The sequence below is a fragment of the Phoenix dactylifera genome, chromosome 3 (genome assembly GCF_009389715.1).
Source record: "Phoenix dactylifera cultivar Barhee BC4 chromosome 3, palm_55x_up_171113_PBpolish2nd_filt_p, whole genome shotgun sequence".
NCBI lineage: Eukaryota > Viridiplantae > Streptophyta > Magnoliopsida > Arecales > Arecaceae > Phoenix > Phoenix dactylifera.
Window position 1 is genome coordinate 24,747 of NC_052394.1, and position 24,503 is coordinate 49,249.

At 42.2% G+C, this 24,503-nt stretch overlaps 3 protein-coding genes and 1 pseudogene across 4 annotated transcripts; 2 read left to right on the forward strand and 2 right to left on the reverse strand.

Moving 5' to 3' along the window:
- The first annotated feature begins 4,749 nt into the window (after nucleotides 1-4,749).
- Nucleotides 4,750-7,500, forward strand: LOC103715657 (zinc transporter 1). The gene is given in 3 exon segments (XM_008803365.4): nucleotides 4,750-5,633; nucleotides 5,635-5,978; nucleotides 6,931-7,500. Coding segments are annotated over 3 exon segments (1,512 nt in total). The 5' UTR covers nucleotides 4,750-4,857; the 3' UTR covers nucleotides 7,323-7,500.
- A 4,267-nt stretch (nucleotides 7,501-11,767) lies between these two features.
- LOC120110068 lies at nucleotides 11,768-14,400 on the forward strand (annotated as a pseudogene).
- A 1,406-nt stretch (nucleotides 14,401-15,806) lies between these two features.
- On the reverse strand, nucleotides 15,807-21,432 carry LOC120110138 (E3 ubiquitin-protein ligase SDIR1-like). The gene is made up of 9 exons (XM_039124083.1): nucleotides 21,168-21,432; nucleotides 20,680-20,848; nucleotides 20,522-20,579; nucleotides 20,368-20,420; nucleotides 20,038-20,266; nucleotides 19,742-19,877; nucleotides 19,546-19,597; nucleotides 16,429-16,554; nucleotides 15,807-16,185 (listed from the first exon to the last, which is right to left on the reverse strand). The coding sequence occupies exons 2-9, from the start codon at nucleotides 20,755-20,757 to the stop codon at nucleotides 16,060-16,062; spliced, it is 858 nt and encodes a 285-aa protein (XP_038980011.1). The 5' UTR covers nucleotides 20,758-20,848; nucleotides 21,168-21,432; the 3' UTR covers nucleotides 15,807-16,059.
- LOC103715659 (aspartic proteinase PCS1-like) lies at nucleotides 21,312-24,281 on the reverse strand. 2 transcript variants are annotated; one of them, XR_005510852.1, is made up of 2 exons: nucleotides 22,626-24,279; nucleotides 21,312-21,436 (listed from the first exon to the last, which is right to left on the reverse strand). XR_005510852.1 is itself a non-coding variant. In XM_026807916.2 (1 exon), exon 1 carries the CDS (start codon nucleotides 24,217-24,219, stop codon nucleotides 22,681-22,683), a length of 1,539 nt encoding a protein of 512 aa, XP_026663717.1. In that variant the 5' UTR covers nucleotides 24,220-24,281; the 3' UTR covers nucleotides 22,570-22,680. The 2 variants fall into 2 exon arrangements, 1 of the variants encoding a protein (XP_026663717.1); XM_026807916.2 differs by lacking the exon at nucleotides 21,312-21,436 and having other exon boundaries at nucleotides 22,570-24,281.
- Nucleotides 24,282-24,503: the final 222 nt, after the last annotated feature.

Genomic DNA, 24,503 nt, shown 5'->3' on the forward strand with positions numbered 1-24,503 from the left:
AAGTTATTTTGGAAAATAATGTAAGCAAAAATTTTTGCTTCCACTTTTCTCATCAATTATGTAAGCTGCTTTTCAAAATTAAAAATTAAGAAAAGATCAGTCTTGATTAATTGGATTTCATGTTTTTATTTTTTTTATAAAAAAAAGGTGGTGCCGAACAGGTCCTTAGTTAAACCCTTTTATATTGTTTATCCTTTTTATTTTTTAATCTTTATTTTCATTTTTATCCTCATTTTCCATTAACTCCTTTCATGCACCCTTTCTAAGAGCCAATGATTAGTCTAATTCCTTTTATACTATTTCCCCCTCCTTGCTTTTCCACTTTTCATTTTTTATCTTCACTTTCCATATAGACGCTAGCCATTGCAACGAACACAGGCAATTTGAGATTGGTCTTTTCTGGGTGCATTTGATAATTCCTGCTACATCACACCCTGGGCATCTGAATCATCCAAGCCCAATAATTGTGTGTCAATCACCAAAGTTATCCTAGTTTTGTAAATCAACATCTACATTGGGTTTCTTATGGATTGTGTTAGGTTAACATATGTAAACCAGGAAAACAGATTGTGTTGCCAGAGTCATGGAATTTTCTTATCAAAGAGGAGTCTGCCTATTGGGATTTTATAGATTTCCAAAGGGGCCGAGTCCAACTAAGATCTGAAGCAAGACTAGGGGAAACTTGACATGTTCATTATGCTAACATAGTTTTCTAGCTCGGCTCAAATTAGAGCTGATCATGGGCCAAGCTTTGGACCTAAATCATATTCTTTTTTAATTGGGCTTAAAGCCCGATCTATGTAAAATTTGATATTTTTTGTGTCTAAGGCTTCGCGATGATGAGCTCTAACCCAAATTTTGGGTTGGGTCATTTGGCCAACCGCAGCAAAGGGTTAACATGATAACCTTCGAAGTACAGAAGAGAATGCCGAGGAGTGGGAGGGTAGGGGAGTAAATCTAAATGTCCTCGTGAGAGAAGAGAATGGGGAAGGAATTGCCCAGGAGCTCCATCGCAACTACGCGAGGGATCAAATACATGCTGCCGAAACCGACACCAACATGGAAGAAGATATCCTTTCGAGGGTTTGGTATGTGGGAGTGAAGAAGCTCATCTGAGATTGCAGCCGTATGGGTATTAAAGATGTCTTTCGTTGGTGCAGGGGGATAAGATTAAATTGGAGACATTACTCCATGGCGGCCTGCCATGCGGTTCGGCTTATCACCTCAGCTGGAAAAATAGAAATGAACTTAACCAAGCACTCCATGCCTCCAAGAGGTCCTCCCGAGCGTTGCCCACCCTTTTCCCTTTTAAATCCCAGCTGCTCCTCCCCAGCGTCGCCCGCTTGCCGCGTCCTGCATGCGTCGTCTGCCTCCTGAGCGCCGCCTCAATAGATATTCCGAGGTTCAAGCTAGGTGGGCGACGCTCCAATATCAATTGGAGCGAACTAGTATAAAACCTCCGATCTCTTAGGGGTATTATTTCAAACACCAAACGCCAAACACAGTTCTATACTATTCTAACACAAATCACAAGGCAATCCATGGCTTCCTAAAAGATCATGTATAGTATACTAGATTTCTTATAACCATACGCACTCCTTCAACCAAAGCAAACTCACCTAAAAGAAAGAAACAGAGAAAGAATCATTCAGAAATCCATTAGTTGTGTATATCCCACCCACTCGCCAACCTTATTTCACGGAGAGGACCTGTGAAGCTTAACATCAAAACCTACAAACCAATGCTTATCTTTCTGCCGTCCATCTACTCCACAACCGTTCTCTCGTTCTCTTCCGCCCCTATCGTTCAAATAACGTACGACACTTGGGTTCTCTTCCATCCAATAGGCCTGGCTTCAAAAGGTGGTTCCAACGTGGTGTTTCTCGCTAGTCCTTGTGGCAGGACTCCAACTGGAGATAGCTTTGGAGTGATGCACGTAGAGCGGGTACCGTCCAATTCCAACCCGCCTTATTCGAAGGAGCCGCTGCATTGTCCCTACTCACCCTTGAACGTCTTGATAGAAAGTTGCATCCCCCACCAATCTGCCCATCATCTCTGCCGCCCGCCCGTGAAGGAAAGAAGGATGGTAGTCGACTTGATGGAGGAGATGCCACAGAGAGATCCTGAAGGAGCGTATGAACCCATCCATGAAGTAGAATCTTCAGGCGGACAGGGCTTTGGTTATGGATTTCTGATTTATCTTTTCTTACGCAGAGTTATGATGCTACTCGTGTTTGACGCTTAGTATCTCTCTGTAAAGATGAGCTAGCTATCATACTTTCTCTTATATCGCAGAATATCGGTTTTCACTATAGATAAAATCTTATAGGTTTAGAGAGCCACTCGGTGTGCTTCTTTACATAAGTATGCTTTGGTAATTTTCTCTCTCCTTCTGTTTTCCCCCGGGATAGTTTCGACACCAATCCTTCTTTTTTTTTTTTGGCAAATACAATGCCAGTCTTCATCATGCATGGTTTAATGTTATGCACCATTCTCGTCCAGGAAACTAAGCTTGTTTCCACGTTACGTAAATATGTAAACGTTTGTTTAACCCAAAACAGCACCATCTCACTGGCATTTGAGGACTCTTTGGAAAGTGCGTATATTAAGTTAAATATTTCGACAAACCGGGACGTATCTGGTCTTTGGCAATCTTTTGCACAAAGTGGTTATTCCATGACCCGAATCTACGCCATTGTTCTTGTCAGCCGAGTATTTTACTATTCTACTGAGCAATGATCCGGGCTATAGGGGACAATCGATGCCACTGAAAAATAACCAGTAAGAAGAAAAGAATAGTTTTTTTTTTTCTCTTTTTTTGAAATGAAGAAGAAAAGAATAGTCAGCCTATGCCTGTGTGTGCGCTAGGCCGATCACTTTGGCTTAACTGTAGATCCAGGCAGAATAAATCCCACAATGTTCATTGTTCTTCTTTCTAGCCAAGGATGCAATCCCAATTGGCTAGAAAATTCAATCAAACCCTACATTCTGGTCAGTAGAGAGAGGGCTCAGGAGGGCCTTGACAAGTTAATTAAGCCTGATTGCCTTAATTAGTTTGCAACTTTCTGTTAATGTTGCTGTAATCAGCTGCTGTTATGTATATATAATTCCACTTTCATACGGGAGCATAGAGTAACAATGGACTGATAGGCCTAAGTTCTAGAATATGCTAATTTTTTCAGCAAACTGCATACTTAATTATGGATCCAGACATAAAATTCCAGCTCAAACTGCATCCAATTAATGATATTTGATGCATATGGGGGGAAAAGCAAACAACTAGAATACCAAAATCATGCATGTATTGTTCTTTCTACATCTGGTTACCATTATTCTGTCCCTAATTGCGTTGCAGAATTATGAACAGAGACACGGCATAAGCATGTTTAAATCATAATTAGCTGCCTTGGTTTCTAACTCGATCCTGGTGCGCTAGCTTATGTCCTCTTTCTGTGATGGCTACATTTATCTCCTTAGCATCAACCAATTTCTCTCCTCTATCCAGTGTCCATTTGTTTTTTTCACTAAGGGTCTTGCACCGAAATGCTTATTTACCTCTTGTGTTCAATATGTCAGCTGGTGAGCAATTCTATTGTAGAGTTCATTTTAGTTGTATTGCAAAGACTGCATCTATAGATTTGTTTGCATCTTTCACCAAAAAGCATGAATTGCCTTATCAACATTCTTGGTGTCCTTATAATAAGTTTGAGCAGATGTGCCAAGATGTTGCTAGAGATATAAAATTATAATATTTGGATGAATCAGTTTGGAGGGAGATATGATTTTGTATTGTGGGATTTTGACAGGTTGATTAATGATGTATATGATTTTTATATGCTAGCCTTTGAATTGGTATATAATACACAAAAAGTTACCGTCATAACTTTATCTTCTACTTTTAGTTTACATATTATACCAACTTCCCCCCCACACCTCTTTTTTTTTTTTTTTTAAGAAAAAGGTGATTAAGGGGGTAGAAGCTAGCCTCCATTGGTCACTAGATTTATTAGTAATCTACCAACTTTCTCATAAGATAATCTCAGTTTTTTTTCCAAATTTATTTGGAATGACACTTTTTTGAAAAAATGGTGTAAACTTGATAATTTTAGTTTTCTTTTTTCAAGAAAGAATTTAATAATAAAGATTTCAGAAATTAGCTATTGATAGCATGGGAACCCATTTAATAAGAATTAAGTAGGATTCTGAAGGTGGACAACAATAAGGATTGCTTGCTATTGTTTCAGAAAGTTAGTAGTGAAAATTATTATTGATGCAAACTAGTTAGGAAAGATGAGCTAATCCCATTTGATTTAGTAAATTGAATTGTAAAGAATTTCTCCGGTGTAGTGTTAGAATAAAATTTTTTTATTATCAATGCAGCTTGAAGCCTACGTAAATCCATCATATGTCACTCGCACAGTTTGATGGATTAAAGTCAAACATTTTGATTTTAGGAGCAAGAATAACCCAAGAAACGTCTCTCGCGTAGCCGTTGGGATGTTATTGGGATAAGATTTTCGTACACACATATAAATAAAATCAAGACTGAAGTTACGAAGGGAAATCGACATGATTTCTATCATTAATTAATACCTCCTTAAGTCTTGCACTCTCAAACAAATTATAGAATGACCGAAGAGGAATGTGCAGTACAACCTTCCAAAAGTCACAAGTGTACTGCACAGCAACCAAATAAAAAGTACCAATGCTATTCAATCATGCATGAATTTTTTTACGTCCCATGTACGCGATCCCCAAAATCAAAGGTAAACAAGGAAGAACCCATCAAAAAGGGAAGGAAGAGAGAGGAAGAGACGGTCTCCCCCATCCCCAAACTCGTCCACCGCTTCAGCTCCAATGAAGGCCTCGAGGCATTTTAGGAAAGTCTTGCTCCCCCTCTTCCTTTCTTTGTTCTCCCTCCAAGTAAGCGGCCATGAAGGCCACGACCATGGTGCCCCATCACTTGCCCCTACAGGTGCCCCAGGAGCTTCCTCCATCGCTCCAGCTTCAATGAAAACCTTGGGCCCTCTTTGGGGAGTATTGCTTCTACTGCTTATTCATTCTCTGTTATCCATCCAAGCACGAGCCCATGAAGGCCATGACCATGACACCCAACCCAGTGCCCCTGCGCCAGCCCCCAACAGTGCCCCCAGCTCCCCCTCATCCCCCAGCTTATCCATGGCTTCAGCTCCTATCAAAGCCTTGAGCCCTCTTTGGGCAGTCTTGCTCCTCCTTCCCTTCCTGTCCTTCCAAGCGAACACCAAATTATGCCACGACCATGACACCAACATTGATGCTGATGCGGCAAACTGCGGCGATCACCAAAGTACCGGTGCCCCTAGCTCTCCCTTGCCCTGCACGTCACCAGTATTTTGGGCTCCTATGAATGCCTCAAGGCCTCTATGCAAAACCTTGCTCCTCATCCTCTTCCTCGTTATGTCATTTTCCCAAGTGAGTGCCCATGGAGGCCACGACCATGATGCTAGTGGGGATGAGCAGGAAAACTTGCGGTCGAGAGGCCTGATCGCCGTGAAGATCTGGTGCCTTGTGATCCTTTTGGTGAGCACCTTCGCTGGTGGAGTCTCCCCCTACTTCTACAGATGGAATGAGAGCTTCCTTCTCATGGGGACCCAATGGGGTCTTCTTGGGCACCTCACTCATACACTTCCTGGCGGATGCCAACAGCACCTTCGCTGATCTCACGTCCAAGACTTATCCTTTCGCATTTATGCTAGCATCAGTCGGTTACCTGATCACCATGTTTGGAGACTGCATCATTGTCTGGGTGACGCAGGGTGGAAGGAAGGAGGCGAGAGTGGAGGTGGAGGGAGGGAATCGCGGCGAAGGACATGGGGAGGAGATGAGGCCGGATCTCCATCCTACTTTCGTGAGGACCACATCGCTGGGAGACACGTTGCTGCTCATCCTAGCCCTTTGTTTTCACTCCGTGTTCGAAGGGATAGCTGTCGGAGTTGCTGGTATGTTGGTGATAAATTTTTCATGTCATTTAGAAAATCTCTTGGAGTCTTATGCGCAGGAGATGAAGGTGAGAAATAGTAAGGTAACACTGTCATTTATAATAGGAGTAGCTGTAAGGTCCAAGGAAAGTTACATTTGAACAAAAAATGAGAAGAAATAAAAAGGCTCCAAAGGATTCAGATTGCATGGTCTGACACTGTCATTTATAAAAGGGGTTGCTGTAAGGTCCAAGGGAAGTAATATTTGAACAAAAAATTAGGAAAAAAAAAAGGTTCCAAAGGAATCAGAGGAATCAAGGGATCGTGCGAGAACCAATAGTTAAGATGAACAAGAAGTTAGATATGCAGAAAATGACTGTGAATGAACAAAATTTTACTTCTAAGAAGTTAAATGCAAAGGATTTTGGTTTACAAACTCGCTCTGTCTAGTGAAAACAACATCAGGAATTGCAGGAATTCAGGTTGAATTCTCCTCTGAGGCAAAATTCCCTCCGCGGGTTGATTTTATTTGTTGGAAGGTGAACATGCAAGGATAAATAACTCTCCTTCGAGGAGCGTATCTCGTATTTTCTGACAGTAGGCCAGATTCGAAACATGAGCTGGTGGAGCGAAAGCTGACTTGCTTTTCATGAATGAGAAATAAATCGTGGTTTAATTGTTGTAATGAATTCAGAAGAAATGGAAATCTGAAGTAGTCCTTACTGATTTTTATGAAGAACAATATTATAAATTCCAACCGGAGAGAAATTATACATCTTTCTTATGGAGCATCTCTAAATGTAACAGAAGTTTAATTCTATTTTCCATCTTTTCTGTGCTGATCTTGTCTCATCTTATTTATGAGTGACAAGAGAATAAGCTTATGCACCATAAAATTTCCAGCCACGGAAAAATTTTCTTGCTTTAGACAATGCCACGAAGCATATATAACTTCTATGGTATTCGATTCCAGATACAAAGACCAGTGCATGGAGGAACCTATGGACTATAAGCCTGCACAAAATCTTCGCTGCCATCGCCATGGGAATTGCACTGCTTAGGATGCTACCCAAGAGGCCGTTCTTGATGACCGTGGTCTACTCACTTGCCTTTGCCATTTCGAGCCCCATTGGTGTAGGAATTGGCATTGCCATTGATGCTACAACGCAAGGACCAGTGGCTGATTGGATCTACGCCATCTCCATGGGCCTTGCCTGTGGGGTGTTCATCTATGTGGCCATCAACCATCTCATTGCCAAGGGCTTCAAGCCGCAAGAACCAAGTTTCTTCGACACTCCCTTCTTCAAGTTCCTCGCAGTACTCATTGGAGTTGCCGTTATAGCTGTAGTCATGATATGGGATTGAGTGTAATTTTGCTTGCTGATCTTTCATATTATTCCCGATTTAAATAGACTAAGATCTGTGTGGTGTGGTGAAGTTTGGTTTGCTGATGTATTTATCTTGATTTACGTGCGGTGTGGCCTGTGGAAACAAACCATAAGTTCTTTAATAAGGAGTCAAAAATGCTTTTAAATCTCACGGTAAATGAGAAACCACCTTGTTTTTATTAATATCTTTTAACCACTTTTTCCTTGAGATTAAAAATATTTTGACAACTGTGGGATTTGAACTATTAGTAGCATTTCTGGACATGCATAACTCATTGATATGAAGAAAGAGAGCACGACAAACATATGGAGTACATACATAAGACAATGTACGTTGAGTTCTTGCTCTTCTCTTGTATTACTGTTTTTAATAATCAAATACCTGTGGGAAGGTTCCCCCTTCCTCCATTTCCATTCCGAAGAAACTGTTTTAGACAATCATTAGACATGTTTTTCTTAGTATGAAGCATTTTTTATTAAACAGTATCATATCAGTGAAAAAAGTATGTGCATGGCAGTTAGGGCCGGCCCGACCGTTAGGCGAGATAGGCAGTCGCCTAAGGCCTTGGCCCAAAGAAAGGCCCCACTTCCCGGCCCAAGCTTCCAGAACCATCATTCATCTCTAAAATACCCCTAACTTTTCAAATTTTCTATTACAATAAAATAGGTGACCAATGCCATTTCAAGAGGTAGTGAGGGTATTTTAATAATTTCAACGAAGATATATAAGGGGGAGCGGTAGTTGGCCTTCGCCGTGTAGAAGCGAAACAAACCCTAACCCTCTAGATCTCAAATGGCATCGTTCGCGGAGGATCTTCTCGGCAATCCGAAGGCCGGGGAGAAGATCTTCAAGACCAAGTGCGCCCAGTGCCACACCGTCGAGAAGGGGGCCGGCCACAAGCAAGGTGAACCTCTTGGAGCGAGAAGAACTAAGGTGGTGGTGTTGCCAACACTCGAAAGGAAGGGATCGGGCTGATTCAGGCACAAGCAAGGTAAGTATCGTGGGATTGATGCCTTTCTTGTGCTCTCACCGTGATTTGGGGTTTAAAGTGCTCATCTCTGAGGCCTTTGTCAGGATTTTCCGCTTCGATTCGAGAGGTAAACACCAAATAATATGATGTCTCTTGCATTTTATGGTAATATAATCAATGATTTCTGAGTTTTGGTTGGTCTTGAGTGGGATCTTGGGGGATTTGTGCATTTTATTGATGAAATCATGGTGCATCTACGAGTGCATTTGAACCCTTTATTTCTTTCCTCATCTTAAGTTTTTATTTTTTTCCCTATTGATGATAGACTCTGTTCTATTTCTGCTACTTGTTGAATATTTTTGAATGTTGTGATATTTCAGATCCTGCGAGCCAAGTAAAGGAGAAAGAAGGAGAGGAGAAGGCCAAAGAAGGGGAGAAATAAGAAGCTTTGGAGAAACTCTCCCAAGGATCCATTTGTGTGAGTTTTGTTACATTTTTCTCCACTTCTCTTCGTCATTGCTCTATTTTAAAACCATGTCTTCTCTTTTCACGGGGGTTTACCATTCTCTTCATTTTCCTTGTGGAATGGTGTTAGAAACAACTAAACAAAAAAGGAAATGAAGGAAGATAAGTCTTTACAAAAAGAAAGAAAGAAGAGCATAATGTAGAGAACTTATCTTCTCCTCTGTTTTTCTTTTTTGCTGGGTATGAAGTGATTATCTTTTGAAGAAAATAAAAAGTTTTCAACAGGTGCTCTCTGGGGATCTTCCATCCAAACAGAAATAATATGAGATATTCTTATCTGATTTTCAATTATTGAGTCCTTTTAGTTTCATAAGTTTTTTTTTCTGCTTATCAAATACACATAGGGCTCGTTTGGTTCGCGGGAAAAGAAAGGGAAAAAGTGTGGTCAACGGAAAAGTAATGAGATGCCTCTTGTTTGGTTGGAGTTTTCAAATGAGAAAGATGAAAAAGTTATATTCCCATGGGAATATGATTCCCATATTTCATAGAAAAGTCTTTCCCATGAGAAACATCGAAAAGTTACTTTCCATGATGCGGGAATCACTCCATCTTTATTTTTTTCTAAAAAGGCCCTTCATCATTAAAGAGGAATTAAAGACCTAATTTGTATTAAGGGTATAATAGGAATTACATATAACTTTTTTAGAAAAGTAGATGGTCAACCAAACATAAGCACTCTGTAAAAATACTTATGTAAACCAGAAAAAATGGTTCCCACGAACCAAACGAGCCCATAGATTTTCTGATATTAAAGATCTTAGTCCGTTTACTGGGTATCCAAGAAGGAACGATTCATAAATAATGACGCAAAGTCCAGAGACAGAGAGAGCATAGGACTTGGGCCTTGGCCCACTTGGTGTTTGTAACGCTATTGTCTTGTTGATTGTTCATTTGTTGGCTACTTGCCTACTTGACTAGTTCGCTTGCTTAATTAGTAACTTAGTTACTCGGCTAGTTAACTTGGCTTCATCTATTTGGCTAGTCAGTCTTCGACATGAATCTTGAGTACAAAAGTTTAATTTGATTAGTAATTTGCATCTCAAAAAGTTAGACGAATTATTTTTAAATAAATTTTTATAATATTTTATACTTATTAATTTTTTTTATTATTAAAAAAAGGCCTCTTTAGTGAGTTCATCTTAGGCCCCAAAATGCATTGGGCCGCCTCTGATGGCAGTAGATCTTGCTTAACCATGAAACACATGTAACATGTTTGTATCATTAAGTAGCTCCGATCCTGTTCTTTAGGAGTAATTGTAGATTAAGAATCTATTTTGAAGGAAAATTTTAGAGGTCAATCAATTATTTTGAATGGTTTAGACTTGAGAACAATGGCCGAGCAAGGACTCGGATTCAGTGGCTTTTTGAGACATTATATTTGTTTTAGGTCTTCCCATTAGATATCTTGATCCGAAGTTCCAAACGGTCAACATCCTTCAACCAAAGCGATCGAACATAGGGTTAGGGCCCGTCAATGATACGACTGGTGGGTGACCGCGGCAATTGTTAGCATCAACACTAACAGCAAATGCTGGTGAATTTTTCCGGTCTATTTTTCACCGTGGTCAAGAGCCCAGGGAAAGTTACAGCGTGTAAAATTAGGACCAAGCCACCAAAACCTAATTCACTACGATACATTTCTTTTAGGTGGTCTCCTTCATGTGGTGTCTCGCAGGTATCATAAGTTGATTTCGTAGCATGGAACCACAAAAAGAGTGCCATGAAAACAAACGCAGATTTCTTTAATCTTAAAGTAGGCAATCGTTTTTTTTTCTTCTTCTTTTGATAGCGAAGGGAGGTATTACCACCCAGAAGTAGGTAATTGGTTAAAAAAAAAGAAAAAAAAGAGGGTGCAATTGACTATGTCTTTCTATCTATTTATCTATCTATCTAGCATTTGACTATGTCAATCGGCACGTAGCCTGTGAGTTCCAATGAAGGAAGTGGATTGGTCCTAAATTAGTTACAAATAAATAAATAAATTTTACCAAGCATCCTGTCATCACTCATTCTTACTTCAACAAGGGACAGCCATTAATTGTGAGGCATTGTTTGATGTAGCACGATGATGACATCACGGAATAACTCTTCCATATAAGAGAATGAGTGTACTTATCAAGCAGTTAATCCTTTTAGTGCAAAACTGACATCCACTCTGTCCTGCCTTTTTACCAACTATACACTCATGTGGTCGCATGATTTAAATGCCAAATTCTCGTGTAACTTATATGGTATCACGCAGCATCCAGAGGCCTGAGAAGTTGGTGATGAGCTTCACTTTGAAAAGAGCACACAAAAGATTTATGGTTGCAAGTATAATTTGATGTATGTATATATTCTTGCCCCCGACCAACTATTGCCAGGTGAAGAGATAACTTAGATGAGTGAGCTGGGTCAAACATCCTTCTCTTGCTCAAAGAACCAGAGAATAGAGACTAAGAAAGACCATTACCAGCCCCAGCACCTGCAGGATCTCATGCCACGACTATTTTGACAGGTTGTATATTGGAGAGAGCGAGAGGAAAGAAATCACATTAAAAGGAAACAGCTAATGAAGCGGACGAAGGCATTTGTCCAAGAGTCTCTGTCCTGACCAAATTACAACAATGACAGTACTGAACAATAACAGCAAGTTTCTCTCTCTCGGAGAGAGAAAATACCATCACGATTGTTAGCTTTGGACATGCCGTAACTAGCAAGGATATAAACTCACAGCCTCGGAATATATTTGTCTGGCTTTGGCAACACTCCAAAGCTAAGCTGGACTAGCATCCCCCATGAAAGGAACTCCTCCATCTCTCTTTATTGAGTGGCAACATGGAGTCACCTAATCCATGATCGCAATATTAAACCGTCATCTCCCTCTATATATGCACTCCCTCGCAAGCTCCAAATTAAGCACAAACCTAGCTATTCACATATTTTCCCGTTGGTCTGCCTTCCTAGCAAGCTAGCTAGCAAACTAGTTACTTTGCAAAAGAGGGAGTGAGATGGATGCCTTCCTTCTTCACTCGAGAGCTCTGGCCGGTGCTCTGGTCTTTGCTTTCGGCACCTTTCTTCTCTTCCCGGAGCTTTCATGCGCGCAACAAACTGGCATTACCAGGCACTACAAATTTGATGTATGTATCCTTCCAGACATGCATGCTCATGTGTACGTAGCGTTCATTCCAATCACTTTTATCCTTGAACATGCATTGCTTTAATTTCTTAATTCCTCAGATCCAAATGACCAACGTCACACGGTTGTGCCACACGAAGAGCATGGTGACTGTCAATGGGCAGTTCCCGGGGCCTAGAATCGTGGCCAGAGAAGGTGACCGTGTCATTGTTAAGGTGGTTAACCATGTCCAGAGCAATGTCAGCATACATTGGTACGTAAGGAACTCCCAAAACATAATAGCAGAATGATTATTGTGTTAATATATGAAGTTCCCTGGAGCACCAACATACTAGGTGGTCCTTGCTTCTTATTTACATTTTCTCAAATAAAAACAGGCTGGATCTACCACCTTTCTTCTCCTATATATATATAAACCCGGTAGTTCGGTATATGTTTGAGACACTAACAATATAGATCGATGCACTTGCAATGAATGGTGGTGGGGTGAAGGCATGGGGTTCGGCAGCTGAGAAGTGGTTGGGCTGACGGGCCGGCATACGTGGCACAGTGCCCCATACGAACGGGCCAGAGCTACGTCTACAACTTCACGATTGTGGCCCAGAGGGGAACTCTCTTCTGGCATGCCCATATATCGTGGCTCAGAGCCACCCTCTATGGGCCCATTGTCATCCTCCCCAAGCTTGGTGTCCCCTACCCATTCGCCAAACCCTACAAAGAAGTCCCTGTGATCTTTGGTATAATGTCTCGTCTTCCATTTAAATTCAGAATTTTCCATGACGAAGTCTTGCCAGGAGTTGAATAAACCAGCATTTGCTTTTACTTGTAGGGGAGTGGTGGAACGCCGACACTGAAGCTGTAATTAACCAGGCTCTTCAAACAGGTGGAGGCCCAAATGTCTCTGACGCCTATACCATGAATGGGCTACCAGGGCCGTGGTACAATTGCTCAGCTAAAGGTACTGTCATCACGCTTCTACGTACGCGAGGAAAAATGCGAATGGTGATAATATTAATACTTATTTAAGCCTCTTAAGGGTAGTGTAACCTATGACATGATGATGGTGGCAATTAACAGATACGTTCAAGCTAAGTGTAAAACCTGGGAGGACATACCTTCTTCGCATTATCAATGCTGCACTAAACGACGAACTCTTCTTCAGCATCGCCAATCACACCCTCACCATTGTTGAAGTTGATGCTGTGTACGTGAAGCCCTTCGATACCGACACTCATCACAGCCCCTGGCCAGACCGCCAATGTCCTCCTCCGCACTAAGCCCAGCTTCCCCGGTGCTACGTTCCTAATGCTAGCAAGACCCTATGCCACTGGCCAAGGTATCTTCGACAACACAATCACTGCCGGCATTCTCGAATACCGACACTCCGATGCTTCGTCATCACCCTCCTCCAGCAAGAAGCTCCCACTATTCAAACCAAGCCTCCCATCTCTTAACGACACAACGTTTGTTGCAAGCTTCACCAGCAAGCTGCGTAGCTTGGCAACCACACAATATCCGGCCAAGGTTCCTCAAACCGTCGATAGGCACTTCTTCTTCACTGTGGGGCTGGGGACGAGCCCGTGCCCCCGGAACCAGACATGCCAAGGGCCAAATGGGACCAAATTTGCCGCCACCATCAACAACGTATCGTTCTCAATGCCCGCCACAGCCCTTCTCCAGGCCCATTTCTTCGGCCAGTCGAAGGGAATCTACACCCCAGACTTCCCCATCACCCCTCTGATACCATTCAACTACACGGGGAGTCCTCCCAACAACACACTGGTGGCCAGTGGCACCAGGTTGGTGGTACTCCCATTCAACGCTAGCGTGGAGCTAGTGATGCAAGACACCAGCATTCTGGGGAACGAGAGCCATCCACTGCACCTCCATGGCTTCAACTTCTTCGTGGTCGGCCAGGGGTTCGGGAACCATGACCCGGCGAAGGACCCGGCCAAGTTTAACCTTGTGGACCCGGTCGAGAGGAACACGGTAAGCGTGCCCCCTGGAGGATGGGTGGCCATCCGATTCCTGGCTGATAATCCCGGTGAGTATGTGCATGGTACGCATGCACTAGCGCATGTAAGTTTTGCCTGATTTCGTTCCGTGATCATGATGTGGTGGGCCCATGCAGGTGTGTGGTTCATGCATTGCCACCTGGAGGTGCACACGAGTTGGGGTCTGAAGATGGCGTGGTTGGTGTTGGATGGGAACCTCCCAAACCAGAAGCTTCCCCCGCCCCCGTCGGATCTGCCCAAATGCTAGACTTTAGTTTGTTTATTTTGATAAGTTCATCAAGTTCTTTTTTTTTTTTTCCTTCCATCTCGTTCTGGGGTTAACTTACGGTGGCCACTTTTGGACCGGCGGCTGTCTCTTTTCACATAAACAAGGGAGATGTCTGATGCAAGAGAGTCCCTTCCTGTAACTCCTAGTTGAAAGTTTTTGACTTCGACAATAACAATGAAGACTGAGTTGGTTTAGGTTCTATTTTTCTCGCTTAAAGTAACAAATTTTTATTATTACAAAATTGTTGCTGCTGTTATAAACTATGATCAAAGCTAGTTAATTGCCTAGAGGTAGTCCTCCAGGTTGGAGTTAGGATTCTCTCTTGTTCAGGATTGGACTGCAGAGAGCCTCTTTTAATCACAACCATGTCATCACATAATATACAAGCGGCCAGGAGTGAGAGATACTGATCCTCTTCCATCCATTACCAAATTGGAGAAGATCTCAACTGAATCAACAGAAACCCAACAGAATGCCATGCATATAGGCCATAATTTTATCCTACTAAGCAATTACTTTTTTTTTTTTTTTGGTTAAAACGGCAATTCATATAGCTCTAACGTGAGTACATCCTGCCAAATCAGAAGAAAGCAAAAGATGCAAATGTGGCGGTAGCAATTACAAAGCAATTACTTTATCATTGCATGCTTTACACCTACTCCGTCGAACCTACACTTCATTTCTTTCACAAATTCAGCTAATAGAAGCGAGACAGGATCGTGTGTATGCTTCTTGAACACATTACGACGTCAGGAAAAAATAGGGTACCATGCTATTTGCCAACCGTTAGAGATACGCCACCGACCTGCTAAAAAGGAGTGAAAGGAAAATAATAATAATAAGGATGCCTAACTTGGGGGCATTACCATGCTATTAATATTGACCTAACGAACTCATCCCTCGAAGTCAAAATTGGGCTCTCACGTTGAACCGCGGAGTCATAATCCATCCCAAATTAGGCATCCAAAGATTCAGACACCCAAGTTTTGGACCATCGGAAGCATCCATTGATGAGTAAATTGATCGGGCATCCAGTTTTTCCGATTTGATATATTTGGTTTTCGCCCATGCCATGACCTCAATCCTAAAATTTCTTTTAGTATAACTAATTATCTTTAAATATCTGATATAATACATCAACATGAACATAAGGGCTTATTTCGGGGTTCTTTATCAGTTACAAATGTTCAAGCATTGGGACATCCTCTGAAGGAGTTTGTTCATTTGAAGTAGGCCCCAAGGCTTGTCTGATAATACAGAGCAGGCAAAGCATTATAAGTTGCGACAAAAAATAATACGAAAAAAAGTAATCACTTTTACCGGCAGCGACGAGCAGGTCCATATTGTTCACCACAAGTGTAAAATACCAGAGAAGATCATGACATTGGCACATCGTTTTGCATGCTGCCATGGAACTCAAACACAGTAACTAAATATTATCGACAAAATCACATCTCTTAACCCAAGCTTGGACCTGATCAGATAAATTAAAGGAACATAGGCAGGTAAAATTGGGAACAAACTAGATCCTGCCCGCATCAGCATCCATCCATCACAATGCAACTACAAAGTCTCAAGAAGAATTTTTTACTAAATGACCTGGCACTCATCTATTACAGTTGATGTGAATACAAAATAAAAATGAGACAGCATAACTAACCTTAACTATATTTAGACCACATACCGACTGACTAAACCCAGAGCCACTTTTAGTTACAGCGTGCATAGGTTCATACGAGTGTGTATCCATATCTTGTACACGCATATGCTTAGCTACGTACTTAGCTACACGCTTTTAGGTGTCGCAATATCATGTACTAAACCATATTAGATGCATCCATTTCACCATCACCACTTTCATGCCACCCAGAGCTCACCCTATGTTTACAGACAGGGCATGTACCTTGCTGGCGCAACCATGGATCAATACAGTTCACATGAAACTGCAACAAAAAGTACAGTACTTTAGCAGACACTCTAATTGACAGTAAAGCATGAGTAAAATCATGATGCATATAGCACTAAAAAATATGGGCAGGATAGCTTGAATTTAGACAAAGTATAGATCTCCTTGTAGGTCCAGGAGTGACGAAAATTTTGAATTTACATAGTTTCACTAGAGTTTTAGATTAAAAAAACAACAGAAAGTTCAGAAGTATCAATACTTGAAATGCCATATCAATTACCTGATGCAAGCACGGTAAACTTCTTATCAGTTCTCCCGTATTAACTTGCTCCAAGCAAACAGTGCACGTCAGTTCATCTTCTGAGGTTTTCATACTCCCATCTGCTTTGACACTGTCCTGCTTCTTCTGCTTGGCAATAGTGATAGAGATTAGAATGGACATTACTAGGAGAAAATGCACTGTTCAATAGATAAATTTCAACTTATGTATTCCTGATATCTAAATTGATAAGTTTTAAGGAGTCGAAGTTAATCGATGTAGTAGAACTTCAAGAGCTGAAGTAATTCTATCTAATACCCTATTTAAAAGCTGCTGGTCAAACGGCTTCAATTCTCGCCTCCGCTGCCCAGCAGCTATTGATAAATGGACAATGGTAGGCCCCTTCATATGGGCAAATGGCAACAAAGCTTTATTGGGACCCGTTTACTAGCTCACTCAGACGGTCAATTTCTTTCCACATTCTATATGCATATTGTGTTGAGAGAGGGGGGGGGGGGGGGGGGGGGGGGGGGGGGGGCAGCATGTCTTTGTCTCCACAGGTGTCCAGATATGCCGTACCGGCCTGAACTGGACAGTACGGGACGTATCATACCGTACTGGTTTGGTACCGATATCCGATACGGATAGCATAGCGACACTCGGTACGCCAAAAAAATCTGTACCGCACCTACCGACACTGTGTTAGTGTGGCACCAGTACAGGATCCAATACCGAAATGGAGAACCTTGGTCCAGGTGATGTGATTTTGCTACCCCTCAAGTAGATTATCATTTTTCTTTGCTTATTTTACTTATTTCTTTTTCCTTGCATTTTAAGAGTACTTTACCTATACTTTTCAAGGAGCTACTTCCTCTCTTAAGTTATGCCTATTTCACCAATATTTATTAGCATTTCTTCTCCTATCATTTTCCTTTCTATAAAGGCTCCTATTTTAATTGTCTTTATATTAGCAGTTTTGCACCAAGATTTCAATAATTGTATTGTTACATTACATTGGATGCCACCACAACTACTACTAATATAGTGGCTATAATAACAACCACTAAAACAACATCATATCAAAAACTAATGAGCAATAATCAAAAAAATAAGGCATTGTTCAAATCCCTATTCACTCAAATAAAAATTTAATTATTTTTCTTACATGGTACAAACTTTTTAGATGAAAACTTAGTACAAATTTAGCCAAAAAAAGTTTCAAAAAAATATTTTATTTACTAAAAGAACTGAAAATATAAAACAATAGCCATTTTTCTAGTCATATAACAACCATTATAGTAAGACAACAAACAAATTGTGACCACCATTAAAAAACCTGTTATTAATATGTACAACATAACATGCCCTCTCAAAAACTATTATAACAACCATCTTTCCAAAATTTATCTTTTGTAACCCATTTTTCCTCACTTTCAAAGCTTGCAAACCTTCAATTATTAATTAATTAAAAGCATACAAATATATGTACCTATGTATCATGCTACATCAATGACTATATATTATAGTGATCTTAGAGATCTCTATTAACTTATTATAAAGAATGTCTAAAATAAATATTATTTAATTATAACTCTTGTATAACGTATATTATTAAACATATCAATAACTATGAAATGATCCAAATGATGAATGAAGATCCATAAATTTGACCCTAAATAGTTGGAAAAGGCTAGCTAAGACAAAGGCAAAAGACATTAAAATAATGCATATTGTGACTATAATTGATTAAGTGGTGTATATTATGACTATAAATGACTAAGCAGGATAATTACAGGTAATTCAGATAAACTCATGTCTTATCAGAACCCTTTTCCTTTCCCTTTTTGAGGGTTCAAAACAAGAGTAAATTTCTCTTACAGGCAAGACTTGATTCTTTGGAGAAGCACAATAGCATCAATGATCCAACCGAAGGCAATTTCTTATGCAGTGCAGTACAATTTTAAGAAAAAGGCATTTCCAGGCAATGGTTATTAATCATAAGGCTATGATATGTACTGTTCTGTTGACCACATATAAAAAGTTCAAAATGAATTGGCAGATAAAGAGGCAAAAACTAAAAATTTAGAAGATTTACACAAAGAGGGTTCAACAGAATTAGTGGCTTAGATATGACAAAGATAAAGACAGGTTTGCCTTTGCCAACTGACACAAAAACTTGAACTAGAAGCCAGAAGGCAGTGGCCCAAAAAGCTAGCATTGAAGTTACCAACCTCCGACTGACAAGAGGCCTCAAATGATATCACTAAGAGAATGCTATTACTTTTTCATTATCATCAAAGTTATAATCTTTGTAGAAATGCAAAGGCCCAAAAAGCAAGAACTGACAGAAACAACTGGGTGTCGGAAATCACATCACTGAAAGAAAGATAATATTATTCTATGACCAAGTGTTTCACCAACCCTATCAACTGTTTTGGAATTCTCTCAGCCTCACCAAGAAGAGTGCTACCAATTCCTGATATCCAACTTATTTATTATTTCCCTCCTCCATGACCAAGCATTCCTCCATGCTCTCCAAATTTTTGGTCACTTTCTCAAGAACCCGGATTGATATCGCAATCTTTATTTTGCAAAGCTCTTGCCTAGAGATACTCTCCAAGCCCCATCCATCACCCCTTCTGCTATACAAGAATTTCCTCATAAATCTTTCCTCACCCAGTGGCTGCAACCATTTCCCAGAACATGTTAACTGATCTTATGTTCCTGAAACTCACACAATCCTCCATGAAATACCCCACAACGCATGAATACTCACAAAACCCCCAAACAAGAATATCTTTTGATGACTTCCAGCTCGAGTTGACAGCAGAACAAATAAAAAATGCTCCAGTTGTTTACAATAGATATTACTGCAGGTGATTTCACAAGAAAGAAGGGAAAATCTATCTTGCAAGAGGAACACTCATCCAAGTTAAAGAAGAATTATTATAACTCATGTATGCAGTTAATATCATTATCCACATCAAGTGAAGGATGATTTTGTTTTTCGTGCTCAATGGTGAGTTACATATCAGAAGGTGAAGTCCTCATCTGGATCTCTATATATCAAATAAATGACAATATAGACATGGCAGAATTATGTTTTAAAAAATATAGACATGGCAGAAAATGACTAACCTCAGTTACAGATGCAGAAGATGATGATGCCTGTTGTGGCGATGACCCATCACTGCTCAACAAAAAAAATACTTAAAAATCAAAATTTTCTTTTGAATTACTTTACTTTCAGTAGGTCACACCAAAGACAGACAACTTGAAGAGCGAAAAAAAAAATCAAGGTGCAAAAACATTGAGATAAAGTATCATTTCTTGCCTCTGTCGGCTTGATGAAGAACCCTTATGCAACCGAGCTTTGTACTTGTGCACAGGAAGAGCATTAATTTCTTCCTCGCTCATAGAAGGAGCATCAGGAGCATTATCAGCATCTAGCGCTCTCAGAGCATCATAATCTGTAAGATGATGAATTCCGGTGCTTAGCATGCAAAAAGTCTTCCAAACAACCAAAATATTAAAAACAAAAACAGCTAGCACTGCCCAAGCCAAGGAGCTTCATCCAGCATACCAGCAAGCATCTTTAATCAAGAAACCGAAAACAAAATTAAGCCATACCTAAATCATCAAACTCCCGGTCAAGAAGAGCAAGTTGGAGCCTAAGGCTTTGCAATCGCCCTCTTGTCGCAAAGGCTATGGATGATGGCACATGGAGACGCAACTCAGTGTGCCCAAGCAATCCACCGGCAGCTGCAGCATGAGCTTGGGCTTGGGCTTGAAGTTGCTGGCATGTGGCATACATCCTAAGGCTGGTGGCCATGAGAAACACACCCAACACTAGCCAAAGCTACAGCAACAATACACCCCGAAAGAAAATTTCTTCAGTCGCATACAAAAAGTCATGTAGACTCATACAAAAGCGTATGCCATGATTGAAAAAAAAAATACCAGAAAGTTTGGTGACATCTGATGTGAATTCAATATCATGAACAGCAAAAGAACTGCAAGAATGGCAGCGTAGATGAAATCAGACAGAGCCATTAGATTAAAATATTAACCAAAAGCATTCAAACTCCATTAGTGAAAGAAGCCAACTCGATACCGGTGACGAGAAAAGCCATGGAGTTGGTATTAACAGGCCGACCAACCGGATGCATACGCTGAGATTGAGACGAAAAATCAGCCAGAAATTACGATACTCCAGGTTACGAAAACGGAAGGATTTACGGTGCAAAGAAAAAGTTATGTGAAGTGGCATACCGCAGCGCGCCTCTCCGGGATGAACCCGGGGAATCCACTCCCAATGTCTGCCCTGCTTCCCCGGAAAACAAAACTCATGATTCCAGATGCTAACAGCCGCCTTCACGAGCAATGCCTTCGTCTCTAATTAACACACCGCCCCCTTTCCCGACTGTGAAAACGACAGCGCCTATCGAGAAAAAAGAAGCAATTTCAGTAAATTTCCTCAGAATATTCGGGTCCAGAAGGCTTGACACAAGACGATGCCATTCAAAAAATTGATTTTTCTCGGAATTCTCGGGTTAAATTGCCGCGCTATGATCTCCAGAGATCAACGTTCAAGAATCTTCCGGCGATTCGACGGTATTGCCCCAAAACGATTGTTAAAAGAAGAAAAAGGGTTCGGAAAAGTTCGAAAATCTTTCTAAAAGAAACCCTAGAAGCGTTCGAATCAAATCTAGGTACTTAAGAGTCGAAATTCGAAGAGATCTAGAGAGGACTGGACTTACCCGACGATCGAAGAGCAGTTTGCTTGTTTTTCTTGACAGGAACGGATCGATCGCTCGCAGAGTGAATTGATCTCTTCTTTCTTTGTCTTCGCTTTTTAAAGCGAGAAGGAGAGAGCAGCGTCTCTTCTTGCCTTGAAAGGGAGGAGGACACGAGGGCGAGGAGAGAAGGGAAAGCCGACGCGTTCCCTGTCCACGCGGAGGCGTCTAAGCTCCCCGGTAATTAACAGCTCCGACAATAGGATGAACAATAGTCCGTAAAACTTTACAAACTGTGAAACAATAGAACCATGTAATAACGAGTATTAGTTGTGGAGAAAAATTATACCGCGAAATATGCTAACTATGTCCAAGTCCGGTAACTTTGATTGGAAATTTGCGCTAACCATATTTATGTTGATTTTTTGAATTTTGATTATTAAATATCTTTCTAAATTTTTTATTGTTAACACGAAATAAATTTTGTTTTAACATATTTTTATAATTTTATGAATATTGGAAGTATTTTCCGCTCCCCCCCCCCCCCCCCCCCCCCCCCCCTCTCTTTTTTTTTCTCTCTCTCTTTTTTATCTCATATATTGGCCCTCAATTCATTTCAAACAACATCTCTAGCTAATGCTTTACTAACTTAGCAAAATTATCCAGAACTTTTCTACAGTCTTAAATCACCTGTATGATCCTATTTATTTCAGTTAGTTTGGTGGAAACAAGCTCCATCCATCATTAACTTGGCTCAACCCGAACTCAAAAAAAGGTTGGTTCGAGAAGCTCAAACATAGGGGTGGTCTAAACTACGTTGGAGTGAATTACAAATAACTTTTTCAAAAAAATAAATGGTTAACCAAACATAAGCACTCTGAAAATTTATCACTTTTTCGTGGTCAACCAAACATGTCAAAAGTATTTTTTCAAGCATCCTCTTTTTAGAAATATACTAAGAGAAAAAATATTTTCCACGAACCAAACGAGCCCTTACTGTCACGGAAAGAATAAAAAAAGATAGCAAAACCTTGACACCTATAGGCAGTTATAACCAAAACAAGAAGCCCCTTGTGGAAAGGATTAAGGGGAAGATGGAACAAGAACTACAAGAACAAGTCATCAGTTCAAATTGCATCTAGTAATTGATTCAATTAGATCTCTTGTGGATAGATATAGGAAATTATAGCTAGCAGTGTATGGATAACATAACATAAGATTATTATTCAGCTAATTAGATAGATATCATAGAAAAAGATACAAATAATTTTATCCGGACATATGGATAGCTTTAAACACCATCTCTGTTCTCATTTTTTTATCCTGGGTGGTTTTCTTTTTTTTTGTTTTAAATCATTTCTTTAGTAACATAGCATCCCTTTCATCTTTTGTAAGATAAAATGGTGACGATCAGAGGCACAACAAATGGGTAAATGCAAGGACCAAACCGGACGCGACAATATACAAATTAATTACACGTACACAGTATTCTGTATTCGAGATCAAAAAGGATGGGCCGATAGGGCGGCCCAACCCATCAGAGGCGCTGGGCGGCCTGGGCGCAGTGAACGGGCGCGAAGCCCACCCTGGAGTTGCGGAGGTCGTAGTCCACCCACACATCCTGCTGGTGGTGGTGCCCAATCACGTACGCCGACAGGGGCACCAGATCCGAGTTCCCGAAGGTAAAGCACCACACCGCGTCCCGCCCCCGCGCCTCTCCGGCCGCCCGGTACAGCAGCCGCTCGCCCGCCACCCTCACCTCCGCACCCCCGCGGAACATCAGCGTCACCGCCGGCAGCCGCCACGACGGCGGCGCAGCCCCCGCCGGGATCCGGAAGCACAGGTCGAACGCCCCCTGGAACACGAAGTCCGGCTCGTTCAGGACGGTCAGGACGCCCTTCGTCTGCCTCAAGAATTCGGCTTTCAAGGCGTCGTAGGCGGCGCCCAGGAGGAAGGTGAACTGGGTGCCGGAATCCACCATGGTCTGGCCGGCGCCGGTGTGGTCGGGGACGAGCACGGATTTGGGGATGGGGAGGAGGACGGCTGCCACGCGGATGCCGTCCAGCTGGACGGTGTAGGCCACGCGGTCGAAGTAGGGGAGCGGCAGTGAGATCTGGACGAGCGGGGTGTAGTGGAGGGGCATGAGAAAGGGAGGCGGGGCGTCGCCGAGGAGGAGGACCCCCGTGGCGGCTCCACCGGCGATGCAGTAAGAGAACCGCTGGATGGCGGTCTGGGTGACGAAGGAGAGGGATCCCCTGTTCATGCCCAGCAGACCGGCGGTGGTGGAGCCGTCGCCCCCGGAGGTCGAGGAATAGGCGGAGGCCATGCAGCCGAAGATGGTGGACAGACGAGTGGACTGGCCAAGGCGGAAGGAGTCGGCGGCGAGGGTGCCCTCGGAGGTGGAGGCGTCGGCGTAGGAGAGGGACACGTGGCAGAGGGAGGTGGCGTGGTCGCAGGAGGCCGGGATCGGAAGGTCGCGGGTGCCGTCGCGGCAGGTGGCGGAGGAGCACCGGACAGGAGCGTAGGAGGAGGAGGCGCGGGGGTGGAAGGAGGGGCCGCCAGCGGTGGCGTTGCAGAGGAGCCAGCAGAGCTCGCTGCCGGTGTCGAGCACCATGGAGACGTTCTGGGGCGGCGTTCCAACGGAGAGGGAGACGGTGAGGCTCACGTTGTGGTGGAATAGGAGCTTGTTGCGAGGCCCGGGGAGGGCCAAAGATGAGACCTTTTGGGTTCTCAGAGGTAAAATAAAGGGTTTTGGCTTTCCTCCCGTACTAGCACCGGCAGAGGCATTGCTGGTAGCCGTTACTGTCGTCGAGGAGAGGGAGATTAAGGGTTGGCAGAGAGCAAGAAAAATGAATAGGAGAAAAGTAGAAGGAGAAGCAGAAGCAAGTACTAGTTTTGGTATCATTGGGAACGAGGGATGATAAGGAATGGAAAGGAAAAAAGATTCGGAGGAAGGAGGGAGAAACTTGGAGCAGGTTAAGTAGAAGCTAGTTAGCAGGAAGAGTTTATTAAGATAAGGGAGGGTGACGAGATGTGATTTGGTGCTAGAAAGGATTGGAGGGAGTAGGGTTGGCATAGGGTGAGAAAGGGGAGGCCGCGAGAGGTGGGAAATATTACTGTGTACGTGTGGACTCCAAGGGGGTCTCCATCCTGTCTCTTTTGGATTTGCGGTGAGAGAGAGAGAGGGGGGGGGCTCTGTTTTATTGGAGAGAGTCTCTGTATACCTGACTCTGTAGCCGTCGAGCCGGCTTAACCCGTTTCGGTGGCAGGGTCACGGTTCACCGGTTCAACGGCAAGTTGACCGCGATTCAACCGGACTGATTCCAGATATTTCTCATCTGCAGTGCATGTGAGGTTCTC